General features: G+C 42.8%; 1 protein-coding gene across 1 annotated transcript in view; it reads right to left on the minus strand.

Annotated features, from left to right (window-relative positions):
* Positions 1 to 26,789, minus strand: part of LOC127571043 (5'-AMP-activated protein kinase subunit gamma-2-like) — a 388,107-nt gene extending 361,318 nt beyond the window's left edge. The window contains exon 1 of the mRNA XM_052017048.1: positions 26,669 to 26,789. Coding sequence (XP_051873008.1) covers positions 26,669 to 26,722 — 54 coding nt within the window. The 5' untranslated portion in view covers positions 26,723 to 26,789. The remainder of the gene's footprint in view (positions 1 to 26,668) is intronic.
* Between the last annotated feature and the right edge of the window lie 383 nt (positions 26,790 to 27,172).

The raw sequence follows: 27,172 nt of genomic DNA on the forward strand, positions 1-27,172 counted from the left end.
ACTTCTTCACACAAAGGTGGTGCGTATATAGAACGAGCTGCCAGGGAAGGTAGTTGAGGCGGGTAAAATAACAACACTTAAAAGACATTTGGATAAGTACATGGATAGCTAAAGAGGGATATGGGCAAATTTGGCTAGTTTAGATGGGCACCTTGGTCAGCATGGACGAGTTGGGCCAAAGGGCCTGTTTCCATGCTGTTTTACCCTATGACTAAGTCTCACAGGTAAGGCAGATGAATTTAGAGCATGCATCAGCAGATGGGATTGTGATACCATAGCTATTTTGTAAACAGTCATAGTTCCTCCCATATTCCAAAGACGTACGGGTTAGGAAGTTGTGGGCATGCTATGTTGGCGCCGGAAGCATGGCGACACTTGTGGGCTGCCCCCAGAACACCCTACACAAAGAGATGCATTTCACTGTGTGTTTCAATGTACATATGACTAATAAAGATCTTATTTTATCTTATAAGCATGGAAACAGGCTCTTCGAACAAACTCTTCCATGCCAACCAAGTTGTCCCCTCCCACCCCATTCCCATCTGCCCACTATCCCTCCCTTATTAGGTTCCTCTTCCTTTCTTTTCTTATCAGATTCCATTATCTGCAGTCCTTTGTTGATTCCACTTAACACCTCCCAGCATCTATCACTATCTCCCTTCCCACCCCCCCCATTTGTCTGTTTGTCAATCAACTCCTCCTCACCTGGATCCACCAATCACTTCCCAGCTCTTGCCCCACCCCTCCCCCTCCCCTCATTATATTGGCTATTTCCCTTCTACTCTCAGTCCAGATGAAGGGTCTCAACCTGGAATGTTGACTGTCCACGTCCCACTCCAACCCAGATTATTTTCCCACCATGGTTGCTGTCTTGCCCTGCTGACTATTTTCCGACCTTCTGCTTTTATTTCAGATTTCCACCATTGCTTCTGGGCAGCCAGAACAGAATGGGCATCTCTCTATCTTTCCCATTGCCCCTCGAAATGATGATGGAATCACACTACACAAAAAGCCATTCAGCTCAAGTTGCCTGTGCTGGCTTGTTAAAAACAGTGATACAATTAGTCTTTTGGTAATGCCCTTTAAATATTTATCCAACACCCTTTTATAAATTACTCTTGAAATCTGCTTTCATCGTCTTATAGGTACTACATTACTTAGAAACCGCATGATGGTGCAGCAGTTAGAGCTGCTGCCTCACAGCTCCAGGGAGCCAGGTTCAATCCCGGACTTGAGTGCTGTCTGTGGGAGTTTGCATGTTCTCTCCATATCCCTGGGCTGCTCTGGTTTCCTTCCACATCCCAAAGATGTGTTAGCAAATTATTGGCCACTGTAAATTACCCCTTAGTGTAGAGTAATGGCAAAAAGAATCAAAGGGGAATTGACAAGCAGATGAGAAAGAACAAGCTGCAGGGGTACAGGGAAATAAGGAGATGGGGAATGGGATTAGTGGAACTTCTTCCTTGAAAATCTGTATTGGTTTACATACTGAGATACAGTGAAAAGCTTTTGTTCTGCATGCCATCCAGAAGTGTAGTGGTTAGCGTAACACTATTATAGCACCAGCGACCCGGGTTCAGTTCCGGCCACTGTCTGTAAGGACTTTGTACGTTCTTCCCATGACTGAGTGGGTTTCCTCTGGGTGCTCCGGTTTTCTCCGGGTTAGGAAGTTGTGGGCAGGCTATGTTGGCGCCGGAAGCGTGGCGACATTTGTGGGCTGCCCCCAGAAGACTCTGTATTTCACTGTGTGTTTCGATATACATGTGACTAATAAAGATATTTTATCTTATGTAATTATACCGAGGTAGAAAAAATAAAATAAAGTGCAGAATATGGTGTTGCAGTTGCAGAGAAAGTGCAGTGCAGGGAGACAACAAGGTAGATTGGGAGATTAAAATTCATCTTTTAGCATATGAGAGGTCCATTCAGGAGTCTGATAACAGTGGGATACAAGCTGTCTTTGAACGGCCTCTTGCTGTTATAAATACAAGATAATTTTCCCTCTGGCTCTTTTAACCAGTTACCCTCAATTTGCATCTTCTCATTGCGAAACCTTTTGCCAATAGCATTATTCTTCCCCCCCCCAATACATATTGACCAAAACACTTTATACATTTGAACATCTCTCCTTGACCTCTTCTAAAAATAGCCTCATCGATCTCTCTGCAAAGCTAAAGTCTCTCACACTTTATCTACTCATTGGCTCAAAACACTACAACGCACAGGTGAAAGTTTCCATGAAAGATTATACAGTTGAGTATTACATAGATAGGTTTTAATTTAGTACACAGTAGAAGTGAAGTTCACAATTGTTCTGGTCAAGTTCTTAAGAAATTAATATACCATTTATGCAGATTATTTTTGCATTACTCTGGATTCCACGAGCAAATTGTGGAACAGTTTGTGTCTTTTGCTATTGGTTGTTTAAGTCAACATCTACTGAGCCAGTATTCGTGCAATCACGAAGAAGGCACGCCAGCAGCTCTATTTTATTGGGAGTTTGAGGAAACTACCTCATTATTCCTCTTTTGCACTATTTATTTATTTTTGTAACATAGTAATTTTTGTCTTTATGTCTTGCACTGTACTGCTGCCACAAAACAACACATTTCGTGACATATGTCAGTGATAATCAACCTGATTCTGGATTCATATGGACCCTTCAATCTGTGCCTTATTCCCACTTGCATGAGAATGTACACCTGCTGGCAGAAAGGATTTGGTGAACACAGGAAGGTAGTTAAGCTTTAAAGTAAAAAAAACTTGCAGATACTGTACATTTGAAATAAAAACAATGCTGGAAATACAGGTCAGTCAGCATTTGTGGTAAGAGAAACAGAGTCAACTTTTTGGTTTAATGATCTGTCATTAGATCTGAGGAAAATTGGAAATCATTCCTGTTGTATGTTGCAGAGATGGAAGTAGAGAGAGTAAAGGGAATATTACAACGTAGAGGTCAAGAGAGAATGGACACGATTGGTGATGGTATGAGCTGAGAGACGGTGGATAAGGCTGGGCAATCATAGCTGATCTGTTTGGAGGAGATGCAAACAGGATATGTATGATGAGAACAGAGCAGAGAAACACTCGAGTGGGACTGAGAGATACAAAACACTGCAGGTGCTGGAAAAACGAAGTAGAAATACTCAGCAGGTAAGGCAGGATCTGTTGGGAAAGTGAGATACAGACAAAGTTAACATTACAGATCATGAACAGGCCAGTTCTGATACAAATGGGAAAGGATGGACTGAGCAGTACACAGGTAGGTTTTTAAGACATTGTAATAGCCACTGTCAAATATCATTTATTAAGTACCAAGCCCAATTACTCACCTAACATCACAACTCAGTCTGGTTCAATAACTCAAAGATGAATTCTATTAACTATTTAATTAAATTGCAACATTAAAAATAAAGATCAATATTAAATGGAGAATGGATTGAGATTCTATGCACATCAAATAGCTAGTTATATTTATCACAGTCCTTTGTAGGAAATGTAGATTTAATTGACTGTCATTTATTTTGAAAATTATTCATGGACTTCATGTTGTCCTTGAGAAGCTGATAATGGACATTCTCCTTTAATCATTGCAGTCTATGTGGGGCAAAGAAGCTCACCAGAAGGTAAGGATTTTGACCTATTAGCATCAAAAGACTTAAATTTGCTGTAGGTCGAGAAATAGCAAGTAAAAATTTAACTAAGCTTTGTCAATGTCTGACGTGTTAATGCAATAGAATAAGTTCCTACCCTAATGATGATATCAAAAGGGGTAAGTAGTGAGATATCAGTTTTATACCTTTGTCAATCTTCCAGCCCATCAGTGTTCATAGTAAAAGAAAATCAATATCTGCAGATGTTGGAAGTCCAAAACAAAAACCGAAAATGCTGGAAATACTCAGCAGGTCAGGCAGCATCTGTTAATGATTTGGGTCCAGGACACTGTCAGAAAGCTGTGCATTTTCAGTTTTAGTTCACGTGTTCATAGTACGTCACCATTTCCTTTGTTGAATCCATGCGTCCCAAAGCAAGCGCTACACAAAGGTTGTCAAAGTGTTGGTATCTCTGTGATCTACAACATCAAATGTACACTGGACATCCCATTGCAATCCTCCCAGAGACTAAAAATGGATTCAGAATCTATTCCTGTAATGGATTTAAAACAGTTACCTCTGTCGCTGTTGCTCTATGTCCTCGTCTTCTGCAGTATACTATTTTAGTGGTCTCTTTTCAGTTTTGGTTGCTAAGCACAGTCCAGAGTGCCCCAAGCTTAAATTCCCTCGTTTAGCAATTAATAATTTCCTCCCATTCTGCAACTGCACCCCCCAGCAATGTCTTCACAAACCAGTTCACCTCCACTCTAACCACCACCCACACAACATCCCACTCAAACACATCCAGCCTATTGTTCCCCCATTCCTCACGTGCCCACCCTTCTCTACAGCTTCCACCCCTACAGGATACCAGCCAGCGGTCTGGTTGTCAGCCCCATTCTCTGCCATTGATAATCCCCAGCTTCACTCTGACTTGTTCCTCTGAACCAATAAAGGATAGGCACGGTAATGTAGCGGTTAGCGCAACGCTTTATTGCACCAGTGACCCGGGTTCAAATCCGGCCGCTGTCTGTAAGGAGTTTGTGCGTTCTCCCTGTGTCAGCGTGGGTTTCCTCCGGGTGCTCCAGTTTCCTCCCACGTTCCAAAGACGTACTGGTTAGGAAGTTGTGGGCATGCTATGTTGGCACAGGAGGCATGGCGACACTTGCAGGCTGCCCCCAGAACACTACGTAAGAGATGCATTTCACTGTGTGTTTCGAAGTACATGTGACTAATAAAGATATCTGATCTTATCTTAAAGAAAAGTAGAGAAACCAAACTTTAAAAGTGTGAGTGCCAACTTGATGTGGTAACTTCACCTGAGCACATAATTCATTCCTGGACTTAACTGATTAATCTCTGACATGATACAGAATATAATTCATTATTGCACTCAGATCTGAAGCTTTTATAAGACAGACAGGTATGTTATTAAGGTCACAGAGCTTAATTATAAGGATCAATGTTGAATGAAGTCTTTTGTTTTGTACTGCAACACATTACTTGGATCAGAAGGGAGGATGTTAAAAACTAAAGGACCCAAATTTACATCGGACCTGATGTCCTAAAGTCTTGTAATTGCTGTTTTGATGGAGGAAACACAGAAACCCATTGGCACTGGTCCCACAAACAGAAGTGAGGTAATAATCAGTTAATCTTTTCTTTTTGGAGGCATTGATTGAGGAATAAATGTTGGAAGAACCTCCTGTTCTTCTTCAAAGTGGTGCCATGAGATCTCCTATCTCCACCTCAGTGTGTAAATGAGGCTTCACTTTAATGTCATTCAACAAGGTAGCACTCTCTCAGGACCATCATGAAATGTCAGCTTTAACTTCACATTCAGGTCATTGGAGTGAAATATAGACACACGCAATCTTCTGACTCCATGACAAGAGTGCTTATAAACAACAGACCTTTAATACCCTTAAATGCATATAGCTTTCCTGCTGGTGCATTTCACTCCCAAATGAGCTCCAGGCCAACTTCAAGGTCACCATCAGGCTGGCTATTTCCACCTCTATAATCCTGTTGAACTCCACCCCCGTCTCAGTTCACTAACCAAACTTGAATATTTGAACAAACTTCTGATGGGCTTCTCTCAATCTATTCTCTGTAAACTGAAGGGCATCTGAAAATCTGCTCTCCATAATCCAACTCTCAGAGTTCATTCTTTTACCACTTGTGTTGCTCTAACCGACAGTGATTTCTGGTTAAGCTACAACTCGATTTTAAATTCTTTTTTTTTTGAAATCGCTTTCAAATCTCACCAGGATCATAGCTCTCCCCATTTCTGTAATATCCTCTAGCCCTATAACCCTCCAAGATATTTGCCCTCCTTTAATTCTGGCCTCGCCTAACCCAGAATCGATGGCCATGCCTTTAGCTGCCAAAGTCCGAAGGTCTGGAATGATCTGCCAAAAGCCTTCTATCCCTTCACTTCTCTCCCCTTTTTATAATCTTTCTTAAAAATTCAGCCAAGTTCTTATACTGTATCTCCCAAAGAGCTCAGTGCCAATTTTTGTTTGCTTGCACTATCCACAAGGCTATAAATGTACAAGGCACAGTTAGTAAATTTGTGGATGATACTAAAATAGGTGGTATCATAGACAGAGAAGGTGGTTATCAAAAATTACAGGAGGATCTTGATCAGCTGGGTAAGTGGGCTGAAGACTGGCAAATGGCTTTCTGCTTGGATAAGTGTGAAGTGCTGAATTTTGGGAAGTCAAACCAGGGTAGGACGAACAGTGAATGGTTGGGCCCTGGGGAGTGTTGTGGAACAGAGGGATCGAGCACTACAAGTACATAGTTCGCTGAAAGCGGCATCACAGGTAGATAGGATGGTGAAGAAGGCATTTGGTATGCTGGCCCTCATCAGTCAATGCATGGAGTATAGGAGTTGGGATGTTACATGTTGCAGTTGCTTTGGTGAAACCTCACTTGGAGTATTGTGTATAGTTTTGGTCACCCTGTTATAGGAAAGACATCATTAAACAGGAAAGAGTGCAAAGAAGATTGACCAGGATGCTACTAGGACTCAAGGGTCTGAATTATAGGGAGAGGTTGGGCAGGCTAGAACTTTATTCCTTGAAATGTAGGAGATTAAGGTGTGACCTTATAGAGGTGTATAAATTCATGAAAATTTGAGGCTCATAGGATATGGCAGTACAAGAATTCATTTTGTGGATTAGTCAGGATTATATTTGAGTTAATCAGCTATGAATGATGGAAATGAGGGAATTATCAGACAGGCCTAGATTATAATGACTGTTAAATAGTACAGTAGTTCCAATTATTGTTTTCCAAATTAGTTTCCTGCTCCATGGTTCTTTGAAAGGGAATTAAGAGAATAGCTGAACACATAACTCGCTAGCAATGCTAAATCTGCACCATAATATCCCAATGTGATTTAAGCTATCTTGTGTGGATTAGCATTATCACTGTGGCATTTAAAGCCGGTTCATCACTGTCTGGAACAAGAGAGGGAAGCAGAAGACTAGTCTCTTAGATTATAATGTATTTTAAGTTGTCGTAGCCTTTTCCAGAATGGAAAGTGGGCTTTTAAATCTTATAACAACACAGAAGGAGGCCATTTGGCAGAGAGGATCCATTCATCCCATTCCCACCGCCCCCCCCCCCTCCTTATTTCCTGGTTCCCCTGAACACATTCTCTTTCAGCCATGCCCATCAATTTAGGGCAGCACATTGGTGCAGCCAGTAGAGCTGTCACCTCACAGCCCCAGCAGCCCAGGTTCAATCCTGACTGCCAGTACCATTGGTGTGCTGGTTGCTAGGTTAATTGGCCACTGTAAATTGCCCCTAGTGTCTAAGTGAGTAGTAGAATCTGGAGGGAGTTGATGGGAATGCGGGGAGAACAAAATGGGATTTGCGTAGGATTAATGTAAATGGGTGGTTGATGGTCGAGATGGACTTGGACTGTTTCTCTGCCATATAACTCTGTCTCTATAATTGTTCCTTGATTCTTTTCGCCTTTAAGCTACACGAAAGGGTAATTTATAGCACTGGTTAACCTATCAGCCTGCACGTCTTTGGGTTGTGGGAGGAAACCAAAGCACCTGGAGGAAACCAGTAGAGTCACAGGGAGAATAAGCAAACACTTACAAATAGCACCCAAGGTCGGAATTGAACTGGTTCCCTGGGGCTGTGAGGCAAAAGCACTAACTGCTGCATCTGCCACCAACATTGCTAAATTTCTATTCTCTTGTTATTAACAAATTAGCTACATGACAAGCATTTGGGAAGCACCCCTGAAGCTGAATGATCTACACTGTACCTTCCCAGTGAAGTGAAATTAAATCCCATTACTTAAAAATAACCAGATTCATATGAATAAAAATCTCAGCCACACCCTTCACCAGTTTATCTGCAATCCTGTCAGCCAGTATTTGTGGAAGTATGGCAGGTTCTTCTGCATATTGTCATTCACGCTTGTCCTACGAACAGCTATCTGATGCTGAAGTATCATGGGGAAATGGTCCCGTCTAATTGCATAGTTGTGATACAAGAGAAATATCAATGTGCAAGGTTGCTGGCCCAAGAAATCCCAGTGTAAATCACAAGACAGAAGTCAAGTGATCTTACCCATACAAAATATAAAGTGACAGAGCTTCAGTCGAATTATTTGAAGCTGCAGTTTGTTGTTAGCTTTAAACAAAATGAATTAAGATATATTTTCATTACAAGCCCATAATTCTATTCTTAAAATAGTACAATAGGAATTAATTTTTGTCCGACATTAAGGTAATATTATCAATTACATGACAAAGATAAAAATACTTACAAGTAACATAGCAAAGATCAATAATAATGAATGGATTGTCACACAAAAACCTACCCACTTCACTAAGATATTTATTTATTAGTCACATGTACATCGAAACACAGTGAAATGCATCTTTTGCGTAGAGTGTTCTGAGGGCAGCCCGCAAGTGTCGCCACGCTTCCGGCACCAACACAGCATGCCCACAACTTCCTAACCCGTACGTCTTTGGAATGTGGGAGGAAACCGGAGCACGCAGAGGAAACCCATGCAGACACGGGGAGAACGTATGAACTCCTTACGGACAGTGGCGGGAATTGAACCCGGATCGTTGGCGCTGTAAAGCGTTAAGCTAACCGCTACACTACCGTGCCTGCCCTAATCTCCCATCCTAACCCAATCTAGGGTGTATGTGAATCCAAAGCACCGATTTTGTTGACACAGTTCAAGGGGCAATGAAGGATGGGCAATAAATACCAACCTTGCTAGCAACATGCACATTTCATGAATAATGTTTTATTGAAAAAAGATAGACATTCGATCCTCAGAGCACTCAGATACAAGCACCTATTCTATTTACAAACAGCAGTAAATTTGTTGCATCCTCAAGAACATTCCTTTAACAATGAGCACTGCATTGAAGCCTTAAAATTTCATGTGCACTTTTCAGCTGTTGCACAATAAGCTCAGCTGAGCATCAGTTAATGATGTGACTATTGAAGTGGGCCAATGTCTCTTCAGCTGACCTCCAATGGCTGTGAATAAATACCCAATTTCAAATAAAGTCATAATAGTCCAATGCAAAAATCAGACGTGCAGATGTTCACTGATGACCATACACTATTCAGATTCATTTGCAATCCCTGATGAAATAACGCAGAGCATACCTGCACACAGCAAGACCTACACAACATACAAGTGGAGCTAGTGATGTCCTCTTAACATTAAACAGCTTTGCCAACACTCCCGACATCAAATTTTGGGTTGGAGGGGCAAATGGAAGGCATCATCAGTGATAGGAAACTAATTAATCATCTTCTTCTTTGTTGGCAGTGCCTTGAGATCAAGGATGACTTGCTTCCTTTCTGGTCTTCTGGGTTCCAAGATGGCCCACAAGGCCAATGTGGGAACTGCAGACTCCTTCACTGATACGGAAGGAGACTGACAGAATGCTCAAACAATTCCAAGCATCTCAGCACCAGCCAGGGCAAACCGACTTAAATGGCACCCATTCCACCAACTTAAACACTCAAATCCACCACAATCAGTGCACATTGGCTGTGGTTTATAACATTTAAATGTACTTAGGCAAATCGTTCAACAGCACCTCCTGAAGGCAATCTCCACATGGTTAGCAAGAAAATGGGAACACTTTCATCTCTAAGTTACAAACCATTCTGACTTAGAAATATATCCCCTGTTCCTTCATTCTATAAATGAAAGCCCTGTAAATCTCCCTCTAATAAACAGCGGCAACACCTTCAGTACATGAGTTGTAAGGGATTTATAAGGTCAATTCAGGATGGGAATAAATTTTGAACTTACCTGCAATGTCTATCTCCTGTTAATGTTTTATTAAAATTAAACAATTGCAGTATTATTCAGAATCAGAATCAGGTTATTTATCACTGCATTATAGGTCATGAAATTTGTTGTTTTGTGGCAACAGTACAGAGCAAAGACATAAAATTACTACAAATTACAAAATAAATAAATAGTCCAAAAAGAAGGAATAATGACCATTCAGAAATCTGATGGTGGAGGGGAAGAAGCTGTTCCTAAATCATTGAGTGTGGGTCTTCAGGCTCCTGTACCTCCTCCCCGATGGTAGTAACGTAAAGAGGGCATGTCCCGGATGGTGACGGTCCTCAGTGATGGATGCCACCTTCCTGAGGCACCGCCTCTTGAAGATGTCCTCGATGGTGGGGAGAGTTGTGCCCCTGATGGAGCTGGCTGAGTCTACAACCCTCTGCAGCCTCTTGCGATCCTGCACATTGGAGCCTCCATACCAGGCGGTGATGCAACCAGTCAGAATGCTCTCCACCGTACATCTAGAGAAATTTGCAAGGGTCTTTGGTGACAAACCATATCTCCTCAGGATTTTAAAACAGGATTAAACAGCTTCAGGTCATCCCACATAGTACTTTGAGATTGGAAGTATTTTAATAGAATTAATAATTGGCGTGCCTGAAAAAATTTAAGCCGCATGGCTCTCCTTGGACAGATACAGAGAAACTAATTATTTTCTAAAGACAAGGCAAAGAGATAAGTTGATTGATCAGCTCCTGAAGTAGGACATCCCCCTCTAGTGGCCTGGCACACCATTACACTTGGAAAACATGGACCTCTTCTGCTATCTTGGGAGCCATCCCTCAGCAAGGGCAGATATTGACATTTATTACTTCGATGTGCCAGCATAGCTTTTGGTTGATTGAGGGTCTCAGATCTGACACAAAACTAATGGTCCGCTGGGGGCAATGATCCGCATCTTCCAGTATGCTTCTGAGACCTGGACGACCTACAGCATGGGAAAGATACCATCAATGCTGTCTCTGCAAAATCCTCCAAATTTACTGGAAGGATAGGTGAACCATGTCAGTGTCCTCTCCCAGGCTAACATCCCCAGCATAGAGCATACACTGAGTTGGCTCTGTTGGGCAGGTCATGCTGTTCACACATCTAACACCAGATGCCCAATACAAAAACTCTTCCTGAAGCTTTTTGCCGTGGAAGAAGATTACCAGAGAGGAAAAGATTCAAGTATGTGTACAAAGTCTCCAACATCCCCCATCCTGAAAGTCCTTGGTCCATACTATCTCAAAGTGGAGGAGGAGCATTCAGGATGATATTGAGAACCTGGGCTTCATGTGCCAGTAGCACAAGAAACCCTGTGTAACCAGCCATCTCATCTACCACCCAACTGCCCACCCAGTCATGCAACTCCTGCCCCATCTACGGAAGGGTCTGCAGTCCCCACATTGGCCATATCAGTCACCTCAGAATCCGCAAAACTGGAGTAAGTCATCCTGGATTCCAAGGGACCTCCTTGGAAGGAGAACACCATTACATAGGAAGGCACAGGCAAAAAAGATTCACCAACCAATCTGATCAATCTGACAACTTGTCTCATAATTGAATGAGTAAATGGACTATGAACTATAATCCTGAATTACAAAGCAAATCATAGAACATAGAACAGTACTGCACAGGAACAGGCTCTTCAGCCCACGATGTTGTGCTGAACTACTTAAGCTAGTAATTAAACGCCTAACTAAACTAATCCCTTCTACCTGCACGTGGTCCATTTCCCTCCATTCTCTGCATATTCATGTGCCTGTCTAAGATCCTCTTAAATGCCTCTATTGTATCTGCCTCCACCACCACCACCCCTGGCAGCACATTTCAGGCACCCACCACCACTCTCTGTGTAAAAAAACTTGCCCACACATCTCCTTTGAACTTTCCCCTTCCCAACTTAAATGAATGCTCTCTAGTATTAGACATTTTGATACCATATACAGTAAAACTCCAATAATCTGGCATGCTTAGGACTTAGTGTCGAACTGGCAGATTTTCTGAATTAATGGATGTTATTCTATTAATACCCTAACACACAGTATTATAATCAACTTATGTGAATGGAGTAAGTTTACTAAGTAATAAGTTTGACAAGGTTTCACATGGTAGGCTGCTCTGGAAGATTAGATTGCATGGGATCCAGGGAGAGCTAGCTAACTGAATATAGAATTGGCTTGATGGTAGGAAGCCAAAAAGGTGATGGCGGGATGTTGTTTTTTGGACTGGAGCCGTGACTAGTGGTGTGCCTCAAGTGTCGGGGCTGGGCCCATTTTTGTTTGTCATCTATATCAATGATTTGGATGAGAATGTACAAGGCATGGGTAGTAAGTTTGCAGATAACCTTCTTCACTGTCTACAATGTTGTTATCAAGAATTACAGTGGGATCTTGATCAGCTGGGAAATCATGCTGAGGAATGGCAAATGGAGTTTAATTCAGTAAAGTGCGAGGTGTTGATTTTGGGAAGTCAAACCAGGGTAGGATTTTCACAGTGAACAGTAGGCCCAAGGGACTGTTGTCGAACAAAGTACAAGTACATAGTTCTAGGAGTACAAGTACATAGTTCTCTGAAAGTGGTATCACAGGTGGACAGGGTGGTGAAGAAGGCTTTTGGCACGCTGGCCTTCATTAGTCAGGGTATTGAGTATACAAGTTGGGATGTTATATTGCAGTTGTACAAGACATTGGTGAGGCTGCACTTGGAATATTGTGTTCAGTTCCGATCACCCTGCTAAAGGAAAGATGCCATTAAGCTGGAAAGGGTGCAGAGGAGATTTACCAGGATGTTGCCAGAACTCAAGGGACTGGGTGAGAGAGAGAGATTGGGCAGCGAGTACTTTATTCCATGGAAAGTTAGAGGCTAAGAGGTGATCTTATAGAGGTGTATAAGATCATGAGGGGCATAGACAGACTGTGAATGCACAGGGTTGGGGAATCAAGATCTAGGGAGCAAAGGTTTAAGGTTAGAGGGGAGAGATTTAATCGGAACCTGAGGGCCAACGTTTTCCACACAAAGGGTGGTGCGTATATGGAACGAGCTGCTAGAGGAAGTGGTTGAGTCGTGTACAATAATAACATTTCAAAGGCATTGGACAGGTACATGGATAGGAAAGGTTCAGAGGGATACGAGTCAAATGCAAGCAAATGAGACTAGCTTAGATGGGCATCTTGGTCAGCATGGATGAGTTGGGCCGAAGGGCTTGTTTCCATGCTGTATGACTCTAAAGGAATTGCAGCCCTGGTCAATGGAAAAGGAGCTGGGAAACGGCCCCGGATGGTCGGAAAGGGAGCATGGCAAACATCACCTGGTGAGCCAGATACAAAACCATCCAGATTTCCAAATAGTCGGGTAGTGGATTATCTGTTCTTCTGTACTGAACCACATCATACAAGAGAAACCCTCTGTTCTATTTGTGATGACTTTGTAAGCTACCATGAGAAAAAATTTTTGACTATCTATCCTCTCATAACCTTATATACTTCTATCAGGTCACCCCTTAGCCTCCCTTGCTCTTTCGTTGTGCAATTGGCCAACACCCCCACTTTCAATGTAATGATGGAGGGAAGATTATTTTCCAAACAGCCAAAAGATGTTTCAACCGAGGACACTACCTGAGAGCTCCTGAAAATACATCCTGTGCCCAAGATGATTGGCCCCCATCAACCTCAACCATCTTCCTTTGTGTGAGCAACCACCCAGGGGAACATACCCACCGATTCCCACTGAACTCGATTCTACCAGGGCTCCTTGATGCATTGTGCATACGAATGCTGCCTTGGTACGAAGAGCAGGAAATTTCATGTCACATCTGGGATCCTTGTTCATACTTGGATCAGGACTGTAATGAGATCTGGAGCCACGTCGTCCTGGCAAAACCCAAACTAATCATCAATGAGAATGTTATTGCTCAATATGTGACCCAGAGAACCACAACCTTGTAGCTTAGCTCAGACAAATCAATCCTAGATGTAGAATCAATCCTAGATTCTGGTTTGTCACATTTTGAAGTTTGTGTGCCTGGCTGATAACCAATGCCCTTGCCTCATCTGATGGATAAATCTTGAATTAGAATAATGGGATGCATTATAACACCAACAATGTCTTTGCAATTAGAAAATGGATTTAAACTTTGCTCACGAACTGTCCACTGCACTTTTATACCTACCATTGGGTCCATGAAAGCAAAGGCATGGTTGCTTTGTCCAAGCCAACATTATGTAACAGGGATCTATTGATCAAATTGCAGTTTCTTGGACATTGATTACATGTTTTAACACAGTGTTTGAGTACAGTGAATGTCACATTTCTGGGCATGCTTCTTTTTTGGGTAAAAAAAAAGGCAGTCATCCCTATCCATGCTTCGAACTGATCTTTAAACAATGAATCTAATTTATTCATTTCAACACCTGACTACATGCTCAGAGATAGTGTAGGAACTCCCTAAAGACATTCCGATTAATACTTTTCTTTGAAGCAAATTGAATTCTGTGCATGGGGTCAAACCCATTCGAGCCCAGCATTAGAATCAACTTGAACTGCATTGACCCCAGAGCAATGCAGTGACTTTGGGTGGTGGAAGAGGCAACAACAACATTGATTTCCATTTTAAGGCATCTTGGCCCAAAGTGGAACACCAACTGAATGAAGAAGAATAATTGAATCATTATGGCACAGGAGTAAGCCGTTCAGCCCATCAACTCTGTTGTGGCTGCTGGTAGAGAGATCCCGTCAATTCCATTGCCTTGACCTTTCCCCATAGCCCTGCAAATGACTCTCCCTTCAGTGCCTATTCAATTCCCTTTTGAGTTCAAGTTCAAGTTACTTTATTCAAGTTCAAGTTACTTTATTGTCATTCATCCATGCTATAAAAACACATGGCGGAACGAAATGTCCTTTCCACCAGACTCACACAACAGAGGACATACATAGAACATTAGACATACAATAAACACAAACAAAAAAAATCACAAAAAAAATAGTGCAAGCACAAATAGTGCAAAAAAAGTATATACAAAATACAAATTTAGTGCAGAGTCAGCGCAAAACCGAGTTGGACAAGAGAAATACAAGCTCAGTGTGTTGTACTCATTGTATAAACATGTTCAGCAGCAGCCAAAGTTCTTATACGCTGTTGTGCAAACCAGACCTTTTGATGTGGCATTTGTCTACCAGGGTATTCAGGAGCCTGCCAGCCTGGGGGAAAAACTGTTGTGCAATCTAGTAGTTCTGGCCCGGATGCTCCGGTACCGCTTGCCAGATGGCAGTGGGACAAATAGGTCATGGGAGGGATGAGAAGGGTCGTCTATAATTCTATAAACCTCACGTGTGCATCGTGTATTGTAAATATCCGAGATGGAGGGAAGTGGTACTCCAATGATCTTTTTCGCTGTACTCGCAATTCTCTGCAAAGACTTACGGTCAGAGGTGTTACAGTTACTGTACCAGGCAGAGATGCAGCTGGTCAGGACACTCTCAATGGTACCCCTGTAGAATGTAGTGAGGGTGGGGAAGGGCAGGTTTGTTCTTTTCAGCCGCCGTAAAAAGTGGAGACGCTGCTGTGCCTTCTTGGCGAGGGGAGAGACGTTAGTTGACCAGGGCAGGTCGTCTGCTATATGTATTCCCAAGAACTTAACAGCTGACTCGCTGTACAATGATGCCATTGATGCACAGGGGTAAAAGTGGTCAGCCTGAGCCTTTCTAAATTCCACAATCATCTCTCTTGTTTTGTCCACATTCAAGGAGAGATTGTTGACTGAGCACCAATCCGCCAGCCTCTCCACCTCCTCTCTGTAAGCTGTTTCATCGTTCCTGCTGATGAGGCCCATCACTGTTGTATCATCAGCAAACGATGATACAGTTAGAGCTTGAGTTGGCAGAACAGTCATGGGTCAGCAGTGTGAACAGCAGTGGACTGAGCACACAGCCCTGGGGGGCTCCAGTGCTCAGCCTGGTGATTTTTGAGATCGTATTTCCAATACGAACTGACTGTGGCCTTTCAGAGAGGAAGTCCAGAATCTAATTGCAGGTGGAGGTGCTAAGGCCCAGTAGGTGTAGCTTCCTTATGAGGTTCTGTGGGAAAGTGTTGAAGGCAGAGCTGGAGTCTATAGAGAGCTTTCTAACGTGTCCTTTTGATCTAGGTGAGACAAGGCCAGGTGGAGGGCAAAGGACACTGCATCTTCGGTTGACCGATTGGGGCAGTATGCAAACTGAAGGGATCCAGTGAGGGAGGGAGAATGGATTTAATGTGTTGCAAGACTAACCTCTCGAAGCACTTCATGATGACTGAAGTCAGTGCCACGGGGCGGTAGTCATTTAAACAGGTTACAGGTGTCTTTTTAGGCACTGGTATAATGGTGGTAGATTTGAAACATACGGGGACAACTGCTTGGCTCAAAGAAACATTAAAGATGTCAGTGAATACATCTGCCAGCTGGTCTGCGCAGTCCCTGAGCACACAGCCAGGTATGTTATCAGGTCCCACTGATTTCCGAGGGTCAACCCTGGATAATATCTTCCTCACACTAGCTGAGGACAGACAAAGTACCTGGTCATTGAGCGGTGGAGGTGTCTTGCTCGCAGGTTCGTTGTTAAGTACATCAAGCTGAGCATAAAAGTCGTTCAGTGCATCTGGGAGGGAGGCGTCATTGTTCCAAGTGTGAGGTGGGGGCTTGTAGTCCATGATGGCCTGGATGCCCTGCCACAGATGTCTTGTGTCCTTGGTGTCAGAGAAGTAGCCCTGGATCTTCTGGGCATAACTCCTCTTTGCCTTCCTGACGCCACAGGACAGGTTGGCCCTCGCTGTCCTGAGGGCGTCCACATCACCTGACCTCAAGGTAGCGTCTCGACTTTTCAACAGTTGATGTATCTCTGCTGTCAGCTATGGCTTCTGGTTGGCGCGTGTGGTGATGGTTTTGGTGACAGTGACATCGTCAATGCACTTGTTGATGTAGTCAGTCACCGCAGCTGCATACTCCTCTAAATTGCTGGTATGGTCATAGGTCTCTGCTTCTCTAAACATGCTCCAGTGCGTGTTTTCAAAGCAGTCCTGTAAGGCTGACATTGCATTCACAGGCCATAATCTTATCTGCTTTCGGGAGGGTTTGTAGCGTCTAAAGAGTGGTTTGTATGTTGGAGCAGCATAACAGAGACGTGGTCTGAGTAGCCAAGGTGGGGGCGGGGGACAGCTCTGTATGCATTCTTGATATTTGTGAATACCAAGTCCAATGTATTCATTCCCCAGGTTGCAAAGTCAACATATTGGAAAAATTTTGGAAGCACCGATTTTAAGTTAGCATGGTTAAAATCTCCAGCGACAATAAAACAGCCGTTGGGATGAGCAGTTTGAAGGTCACTTATCGCTCCGTAAAGTTCACACAGTGCTTCCCTGGCATTAACACCTGGGGAGATGTACACAGCCATGATAACAATGGCTGTGAACTCCCTCGGCAGATAGTATGGCCGGCATTTAACTATAGCAAACTTCACTAGCAGTGAACAGTGCTTCGAGACCAGCACAGCATTATTGCACCATTCGTTGTTTATATAAACACACAAACCACCTCCGCGGGTCTTACCAGACACTGACGCTACCCTATCTGCTCGGAAGGAGGTCAGCCCATCCAGCTGAATAGCAGCATCGGGAATGTTGTTATTGAGCCACGTTTCCGTAAAGATAAAAATGCAGCAATTTTTCATCTCCCGGTGGACTGCCCTTCACAGTTGAATGCAGTCCAACTTGTTTTCCAGGGAGCAAACATTAGCAAGCAACATCGACAGGAGCGCTAGTCTGACAGGGTGAGCCTTTAGCCTGAGATAGAATCCGCTCTGCTTACCCCGCTTCTGTTTCCTCTCACACCACCTACGGCGTCTCCTCACTGGGGCAGCCGAGGTGAGCAGCACGTTGGTGGGGTCAAGTTCAGGTCTGCGCAACAAGCCAAGGTTACTCATCTCTGCCGTCGGTGTCCAGACAGAGTAAAGTAATGGTTTGCTGCCGATGTCCAACAGTATCTGTCGGTTGTTTGAGTAATTCCGTACTTTCCAAGTAATCTCCTGTAGTTTATCATTGTTGAAAACATCAGGAATGACACTAACATTTAAACAATTGTGTGAGTCGGACGAATACGTCACTGCATCTAAGTGCACCGCCATCTTAAACTGAAATCTCTGACTGACTTTATTTCAAACACACTTCCATTGTAACTACTCTCCATGCAGAGAAAGATTTTCCTCACGCCCCCCCCCCGTATCTTTTATCCAAAATTTTAAATCTGCATCTCCAGTCCTTTGATCATCCACTAATGGGAAGAACTTCCCACTATCTACCCCATGTAAGCCAACCAGATCACATTTCTTTATTCGTCACATGTACATCAAATCACACAGTGAAATGCATCTTTTGCGTAAAGTGTTCCGGGGGCAGCCCGCAAGTGTTGCCACGCTTCTGGCACCAACATAGCATGCCCACAACTTCCTAAACCATACATCTTTGGAATGTGGGAGGAAACCGGAGCACCTGGAGGAAACCCACGCAGACACGGGGAGAACGTCATAGACAGTGGCCGAATTGAACCCAGGTTGCTGGCGCTGTAATAGCATTACGCTAACAGCTACACTACCGTGCATCTCTCTGAAATCATCTTTCAACCTCCAAACTACAGCACCAAGTAGCCAAGGCAGTTCTTTTCTTTCCTCATTACCCCAGAAAGCTGAATGTTTGTCCCCTCCCAATTGGTTCAGTAAAGAAAACAAATAATTTATGACACCATAACAGTCCACATGATCCATTTGCAAAATAACCATCCGATGCAAAGTGCTTTCAGCAATATAAACCGAGGGTGCACGATGTATGAGAAGCAGATTTTTAAAATGGTAGGTTCACTGAAAATAGATTATCTAACTGCTCATTACCACCTTATGTAACAGCTACCATAGCAACCCACCACGATGAGTTTTTCCCCATTTCTCTTTATTTCAAAGCACTTTGAAGAATCAGAAATATTCCAACAGCATTTTTAAAAACGAACATCTCAAGAATTTGAATGGTTTATGCTACGAAATAATCAAGCCTAGTAATTGGATCCATTCGCACCCATTTCTCAAGTGTAAATTTCACCTAAAAAGTAATTTTACCTGAGTTAGATAAGCTAACGATTATTTCTGGGTGAAATTATGTCCATTGGGAAATTAGTCCAGACATTCACAGATGGAATGCACCTTGGCACAGCTGATGTTTTCCTGGCATTTGTAACGCACCAAATGAAGTCACAAGTTACACAACATACTTATTGAAATAAATTGAAGCTTACAGGTGCAACCCAAGATCTTCACTGAAAACTCCAAAAAGGAGCTGCACCGAGATCAGCTTTGTTCTGACATTCATATCTTGCATACGCTTACAATATTAGAAACCCGATGACTGATTGTTACATCAATCCTTGCTGCCTTTTTATAGAACCCACATATGATCTCAAATAATGATGAGTCAGAATGCTGGAAGGAGATAGAGAGCCTAGTGACATGGTGTCATGACAACAACCTTTCCCTCAATGTCAGCAAAACAGAAGAGCTGTTCATTCACCTCAGGAAGGGAGGGAAGGGGGCGCGGTGCAGTCTGTCCTGTTTACATCAATGGTGCTGAGGTGGAGATGGTTCAGAGCTTCAAATCCCTAGTAGTAAACATCATCAATAGCCTGTCCTGGTCCAACCACATAGACGCCATGGGCAAGAAAGCACACAAGCGCTTCTACTTCCTCAGGAAGCTAAAGAAATTCAGCATGTCTCTGTTGACTCTCACCAACTTTAAAGATGCACCATAGAAAGCATCCTATCTGGATGCATCATGGCTTGGTATGGCAACTGCTCTGCCCCGAGACTGCAAGAAACTGCAGAAAGTTGTGGACATACCCCAGCACATCACGAAAATCAGCCTCCCCTCCATGGACTCACTTCGCTGCCTCGGTAAAGCAGCCAGCATAATCACTCCTCCCACCCTGAACATTCTCTCTTCTCCCCCCTCCCAATGGGAAGATGATACATAAGCCTGAAAGCAAGTACCATGAGGCTTAAGAACAGCATTGAACAGACCTCTTGTACGATAAGATAGACTCTTAACCTCACAGTCTATCTCATCATGGCCTTGCACCTATTGTCTGCCTGCACTGCACTTTCTCTATGACTGTGACACTATATTCTGCATTTTGTCATTGAGATAGCACAAGGGAAAAACAATGTACTGACGTGATAAAATGATCTGTACGGATGGCATGTAAAACAAAGTTTTTCACTGTACCTTGGTATGTGATAGTAATAAACAGATTTATGATCTGCGTGCTGTGATCTCTGCCCTCTTGATAATCCCACACCTCACAGTTCCTCGGGGCCATTCATGGATAGTGACTCTATAGGGGCACAGGAATCCATGGTGAGTGACCAAACAGATTGCTGTGTCTTCCCAGCTCCCCTCCAATGTCACCTTGTGCGCAGCTTTGTTTCTGACACATGGAGAGTTCTTTTAAGGTTGGTTCAAGTTCAAATTCATTGTTGTCATGGGCATACATGCACAGGATATTTTGCAGCTGTACATTACAAGACGAGGACAAAGATGTTGCCAATGATCAGCACAGCAAAGGCACAGGTAGTGAGGAGTCTTCTATGCATCTCCTGATGAGAACTGCACAAGCTCCCATTTTAGATAGCTTAGAGTGCACAACACCATAGTGATCACTTCCTGATCAACATCATGATTTTTTGCTTAAACAGGGTGTCCACTTGGGCATTTGCATTATGCATGGCACATATTTAACACATGATAACCAATTTCTAGACAATGGCCTTAAATAAGCCCCAAAGCCACAGAAATACTTTAGAACCTGTATTACACTTCAGTGATGACAAAACATTGCTCAGCACCAAGCCCCCTGGACCTCACCCCATCAGCCCCCCACAGCAAGAGATGTAATCCAAAGTTAGAAAGAAAACGTGCAAAAGAATCTGTCCGATAAATTGTTTGCTCCTCCACCCTTTGAAGTCCAAGAGGCGCAGGCAAGATCAAAAGGTATCTTCCAATATTAAACACACTGTCAATCAAAACCAGCTTTCAAAAGGATTCCTCCAGTTACCAGAAAATTAATTCAGCAATTTTTGTTTCTACCAGTCTTACATTTTCCACCGTCAAGAAGCAGCCCATCTGTGATAGTTCCCTAATGGGACAATTACCGAGGCTGAGCACACAACCATAAGTGGGAGCCTCAACATTTGTGCTTCTATCATGAACTTGGACCATCAACCAATCCACAATAAACAAACTCAGACTTTAGCTACACACCAGCCAGGGCTATGGATATATTTATCTCTGTACAATAAATGACAGGAAAAAAGCAGCATCTGCTAAAATCCTCTGAGAAAATTATTCAGGTGATTTAACTCATTTTGCATACATGCAATGTGGGCTCCATGTAGATTTAGTTCAGCTGGTCTCACTCCGTGTCTCTACTTGTACCTCTGCAAATTCTTTCATTTTAGATAGTAAACCAGTTCTTTTCTGAATGCTACAATTCAATATATCACCACTACTACCACTGGCAAGACATTCCAGACCCCAACCACTTTCTGTGCTTAAAAAAAAACCTCTTCATTATTTAAATATACAGTAGCTTTCCAGATTCCTTTTTATACAGCATAAAAACCTGAACTGAAAGGCTGGATAATACTGTTATCCAAAAACACAGGTACAGATGCCTTAACTATGGATGGAGACATAAATTCAAATCCCACCAAGGTAGCTGGGGAATTCAAATTCAAATAGTTAATGAAATTGAAATAAAAAGCTAGTCTCAGTAATGTAATCATGAAATTACTAGTGCAGCGGTTAGCATAACACTATTAGAGCGCCAGCGACCCGGGTTCAATTCCGGCCACTGTCTGTAAGGAGTTTGTACATTCTCCCCGTGTCTGCGTGGGTTTCCTCCGGGTGCTCCGGTTTCCTCCCACATTCCAAAGATGTACAGGTTAGGAAGTTGTGGGCATGCTATGTTGGCGCCGGAAGCATGGCGACACTTGTGGGCTGCCCCCAGAACACTCAATGCAAAATATGTATTTCACTGTGTGTTTCGATGTACATGTGATTAATAAAGATATTTATCTAAAAAAACCCTAGATTATGTCCTTCAGGGAAGGAAATATACTGCCTTTACCCTGGTCTGGCTGATGCACAACTCCAGATCACCAAAGATTTCCTTTTAACCACCTCCCCAGTTCAGGGGAATTAGGGTTGGACCATAAATACTGGCCACATCAGTAATGTTCACATCCTGTGAGTGTGTGAATAAAAATACTTCTGGTCTGAGAATACATTTTAAACCCTAGCTCTTGTCAGCTATTAAAAATTTCTGAATTCTCCCCCTTCTGTTAACTTCTTGTAGGAATTGAATGTCACTTTTGTAATCAAATTACCATACAAAATCCAGATTGCTATCTTGCTTTTGTTTTTGCATAGAATGTGAAGTATAAGATGAGATAAGATTTCATATGTACATCAAAACACACAGTGAAATGCATCTTTTTGCAAAGAGTGTTCTGGGGGCAGCCCGCAAGTGTCACCACAGTTCAGGCCTGTGTTTATACTCCTTGCAAATCTTCTCTCAAACTCCTACATCTAGCCAAATTAACATATATATTTCTCTCTTCCAAGTACTGATCCATTCTAAGTGCTTCCATGTTATTCATATGGGAGCACCATCACCTAGAAGTTCCCTGCAAGTAACACACCACGTTGATTTGGAAATATATTGCTGTTCCTTCATCATCACTGGATATAAATCCAGGAACTCTACTCAACTATGCTGAGGGAGTACTTTGACTTGGAGAATTGTAGCGGTTCAGGACAGTTCACTCCCACCCTCTCAAGTTCATTTAGTGAAGGGCAGTAAATACAGTCCTTGCCAGTAATGCCCACATCACAGGAATTGTGAATGGAATTGAACAGTGCCCAATCATCATTGAACACCCTCATTTCTGACCTTACGATGGAAGTAAGGCCACTGAAGAAATAAGAGAGTTGGGCAAGAATATTATTCCCCCCCCCCCCCGAGGAATTCTGGCAGAGATGGGGGAATGAGGTTGATCTCCAAGAGCTGGCATTGGCTCAATGGGCCAAGTGGCCTACATTGTAAGAAAAATTGGAAACATGAAAAGTCATGTCCTGGGACTGGGATGATGATCTCCAACAACCACAACCATTTTTCTTTGTGCCAGGTATGACTCCAGCTTTTGGAGTGTTTTCCTTTTGACGTGCATTGGCTTCGGTTTTACCAGAGATCCCCTGTGTCACACTCAGTCAAACGTTGCCTTGGTATCCAGGGACAATTACTCCCACCTCACCTCCAGAACTGAGCTCTTGGGTCCACATTTGAATGAAGGCTATGATGAGATCTGGTTGAAATAAAAAATGCAGCAACAATGAGTTGGTTATTGACAAGTAGGTGCCACACAACAGCACTGTTGGTGATGGCTTCCTTCATATTGCTCATGATTGAGAGTAGGCTGATTGGGCAATAATTAGCCAGATTGGATTTGTCCTGCATTTTGTGAATGGGGCATAACTGGTAATCTTCCCCATCACTGGAGAAATGCCAATGTGGTAACTATACAGGACCAGATTAGCTAGAGACACAGATAGCTGTAAAAGCAAAGGGAAATGTAAGGGTTAATAATGTACAGCTGTTATTGCTTCAGCCATGGCGTGACTATAGTTATGACTACAAGATGTGCAGGTGCTTGGGTGAAACAAAGAAGTGCTTAAGGCATATCTTGTTTTGCTAAAGGTTGCTGCAAGCAACTGCCCAAGCATGAGCAACTCTGCACATAGGCATCCTTAGATTAAGTATAAAAGGAGGGACACAAACATGTAAATCTTTGAGTGGGGATCAGTACAGAGCTCAGGTTACACTGTTTACTCTCTCTGTATCCCTCACTCCTGCTAGCGTTAAATAATAAAGCATTAATTGTATGCTCCTTGGTTCTGCAGTTGTCTACTTTATTACAGCGCGGACTGACTTCACATAGTTCTGCAGTGCAGGTCTTCAGTTCAACTGATGGGATGTTGTCTGTTTGCTGTATCCAGTGGTTTCTTGATATCATGTGGAGATAATCCAGTTGTCTAGAGAACGGCTTCTGTGATGATGGTGACATCGGGAGGAAGCCCAGATGGATCATCTCTTTGGCACTTCTGACTGAATATGATTGCAAATGCTTCAGCCCTTTCTTTAGCATTTCACCCTTTTCTTTACTACCACCATTGCACCATATCCACAGTGTGTACCAGCAACAATATACACTGCAGTCACTTACCAAGGTTATTTTAACAGCACCTTCCAAACCCATTACCTCTACCACCAAGACAAAGGTTTTGAGAATGACAATATATGAAAACACTACCACTTGTAGGCTGCCCTCCAACTCACATTTTTCAATCATTTATTTCACACCTATTTTTGCATTAACAAATAAAATGTTCTTTCACAAACCACCTAGCTTGCATTAAGCTCGCCCTGCAAATCAAAATGAAGATTATTTTTTTATTCTATTTTTCCTCATTATCCATAGACTCACTAGGTTAATTCCTGGATTGAAAGAGATGATGTCTGAAGAAGTTAAGCCTACACTTGTTGCAGTTTAAAAGAATGACAGGTCATCTTATTGAAACATAAAAATTTTGAGGGGGATTGACAGGGTTGATGCTGCAAGTACGTTTTTCCCTACTGGGGTTGTGGGGCAAGTACGAGGAATGAAGAGGGCATAATTTCAGAGTAAAGAGTTGCCCATTTAAGGCAGTTAGAAGGAGGAACTTCTTTCCTCAGAGAATCGTGAATCTTCAGAATTCTCTACCCCAGACAGCTGTGGAGAATCAGCCATTGTGTCTATTGAATGTAGAGCATGACAGATATATGAACTATAAGAGATTCAGGAGGTATTGGGAGAGAGCAGGTAATTGCTGTTGAGGCCAAGATCAAATCAGCCATCATCTTAATAAATAGCCAAGGTACTTCGAGGGGCTAATTGGTTTATTCCTGCTCTTGTTCTTTACATTCCAAGTCCCCTTGAACTCAACATTTCTCAATCTGTCACCATGTTAAAAAAGAAATCTATTGTGTTTTGTGCACTGAATTGGATGACCTCATTTTTTTCCACATTACATTCCAACTGCTACGTTCCTACCTACTCACTTAACATGAATATAAACCCTTAATGCCTCAGAAGGACAACCTCTATCCCACTGTTATAAAATTATTGAATAGTTCCCTAGTACGATAAAATGGACTCTTGACCTCAAAATCTAATTCGTTATGACCTTGCACCTTATTGTCTATTTGCACTGCACTTTCTCTGTACTGTAACACCATATTCTGCATTCTGTTATTGTTTTACCCTGTACTACTTCAATGCATTGTGAAATGAATTGATCCGTATGGACGACAAGGTTTTCACTGTAGCTCAGTACATGTGACAATAATAAACCATTCCAATTCATCCCTACACACAATCCAAATTAGCTTTGTATCATCAGCAAACCTGAAACATGACATTTGGTCCCCTCACCCAAATTGTTTATATAATTTGTGAGTAGCAGTGAGCAGTCCCTGCAATACCCCACTCTCGCACAGCTCGTCAACCTGAAAAAGACCCATTTATTCCCACTCTTTGCTTTAGTCTATGAAAACACTTGCTTGCAAACAGTGTTACATTCAAGGTTTTCCAGTGTCACGATTTACATTCTCATTTACCTTTGTGTCATTAGCAAATCTGGCCTCTTGCCCCTTTCACTTAAGTCACCAATTTGATAGTAAATAGTTGAGGCCCCAGCATTAGTCCCTGAGGCATCCCCCCAGTTAGTTTGACCGTCTGAAAAAAATGGCTCATTTATCCAACTTTCTGTAGAAATCTGAAATTCTCTCCTGCAAGGGACTGAGTGCCCAGACAACGTGTGCTTTCATGACCGACTCTAATAGACGTTCGTTCGTGTGGATGTTGAGGGAAGTGAGCCAAGGCAGGTAAATGAAGTTATTATACAGTCCAATCATAGTGAACTGATCGCCCTAGAGGGCTGGAAGGCTGAATATCCTCCTCTTGTTTCACTTTATCCCAGAGCCTGGAATTCCGGGCTAACTATCGTCGTGACCCCTCAGCTGTGAAGATATTGGATAACCATGTTTCTACATTCCACAGAGCGACACAGATTAAAGTGCATCAAAGAAACGATAGAGGTCGACAGTGACTGAGTTATAATGGATGGAAGAAATAATTTCCCACTATTTGGGCTACTGAGGTAAAAAATCATTTTTTCGCCAAAAGCCTCCTTGACCTGGCATCACCAAATTCCGCGTGAACAGACCTGTTTGTCCCTTCCCTCCCGGGATCCAGCACCGGTTAGGTTTTGATTGCTTGACCCAATAAGAATGACTCACCGATGGAGTCAAGTGTGCGACTAGCCGGGGACCCATCTGGCTGCTCCTGCACTCCGTGTGCCCAGACTATAACCCCGGGGGCGCTCCCCAAAATATTCACATAACCTAGCTTCAGATCATTATAAAATGTTGACTTGCATTCAGTCCCACAATTAACCCGAAACGCATTCTCAGAGACAGCGGTTAACTCACTTCCTCAGGCAACAACGAGGAACTGCTCATAAACTATTTTTTTCACGCTTCGTAAATTTCAAATCTACCTGATTGCACTCGCCTTCCAGAAGAACACCCTTTGAACCACGTTTCCAATCCATGATAAACGTTGCAGAGGCAGCAAAGTCCTGAAACTCTTTGTTGCAAAGTCTTGTTACATAGTTCCTGACTGACAGCTACAGTCCCAGGCGCCAGAGCGCAGGCGCAAAACTCCCTGAGGTTGTGGGCGGGAAAAGACACACACACACACACACACACACACACAGGTAGTGGGCATTTACTGCAAGCAATGGTGCCTTGCTAGGAAACATTCAGAAATCCCTATGTAATCCTCCAAAAAACTATCTTAATAAACACCATGGTTGAAAATGTTGCCTTATAAAGTTAATTTGGTGAGTATTGTATGAAAATTTTATGCTGAAACTGGCCATTTGGACCAACTGGTATTGGTTTATGTTCTCCAACATTCTCCTTCAACCTCTTCATCAAACCTTTGGATTGATTATTTTTAGAGAAAACAAAGGACTGCAGATGCTGGAATCTAGATGAAA

The sequence above is a fragment of the Pristis pectinata genome, chromosome 5 (assembly GCF_009764475.1).
Source record: "Pristis pectinata isolate sPriPec2 chromosome 5, sPriPec2.1.pri, whole genome shotgun sequence".
Taxonomy (NCBI): Eukaryota; Metazoa; Chordata; class Chondrichthyes; order Rhinopristiformes; family Pristidae; genus Pristis; species Pristis pectinata.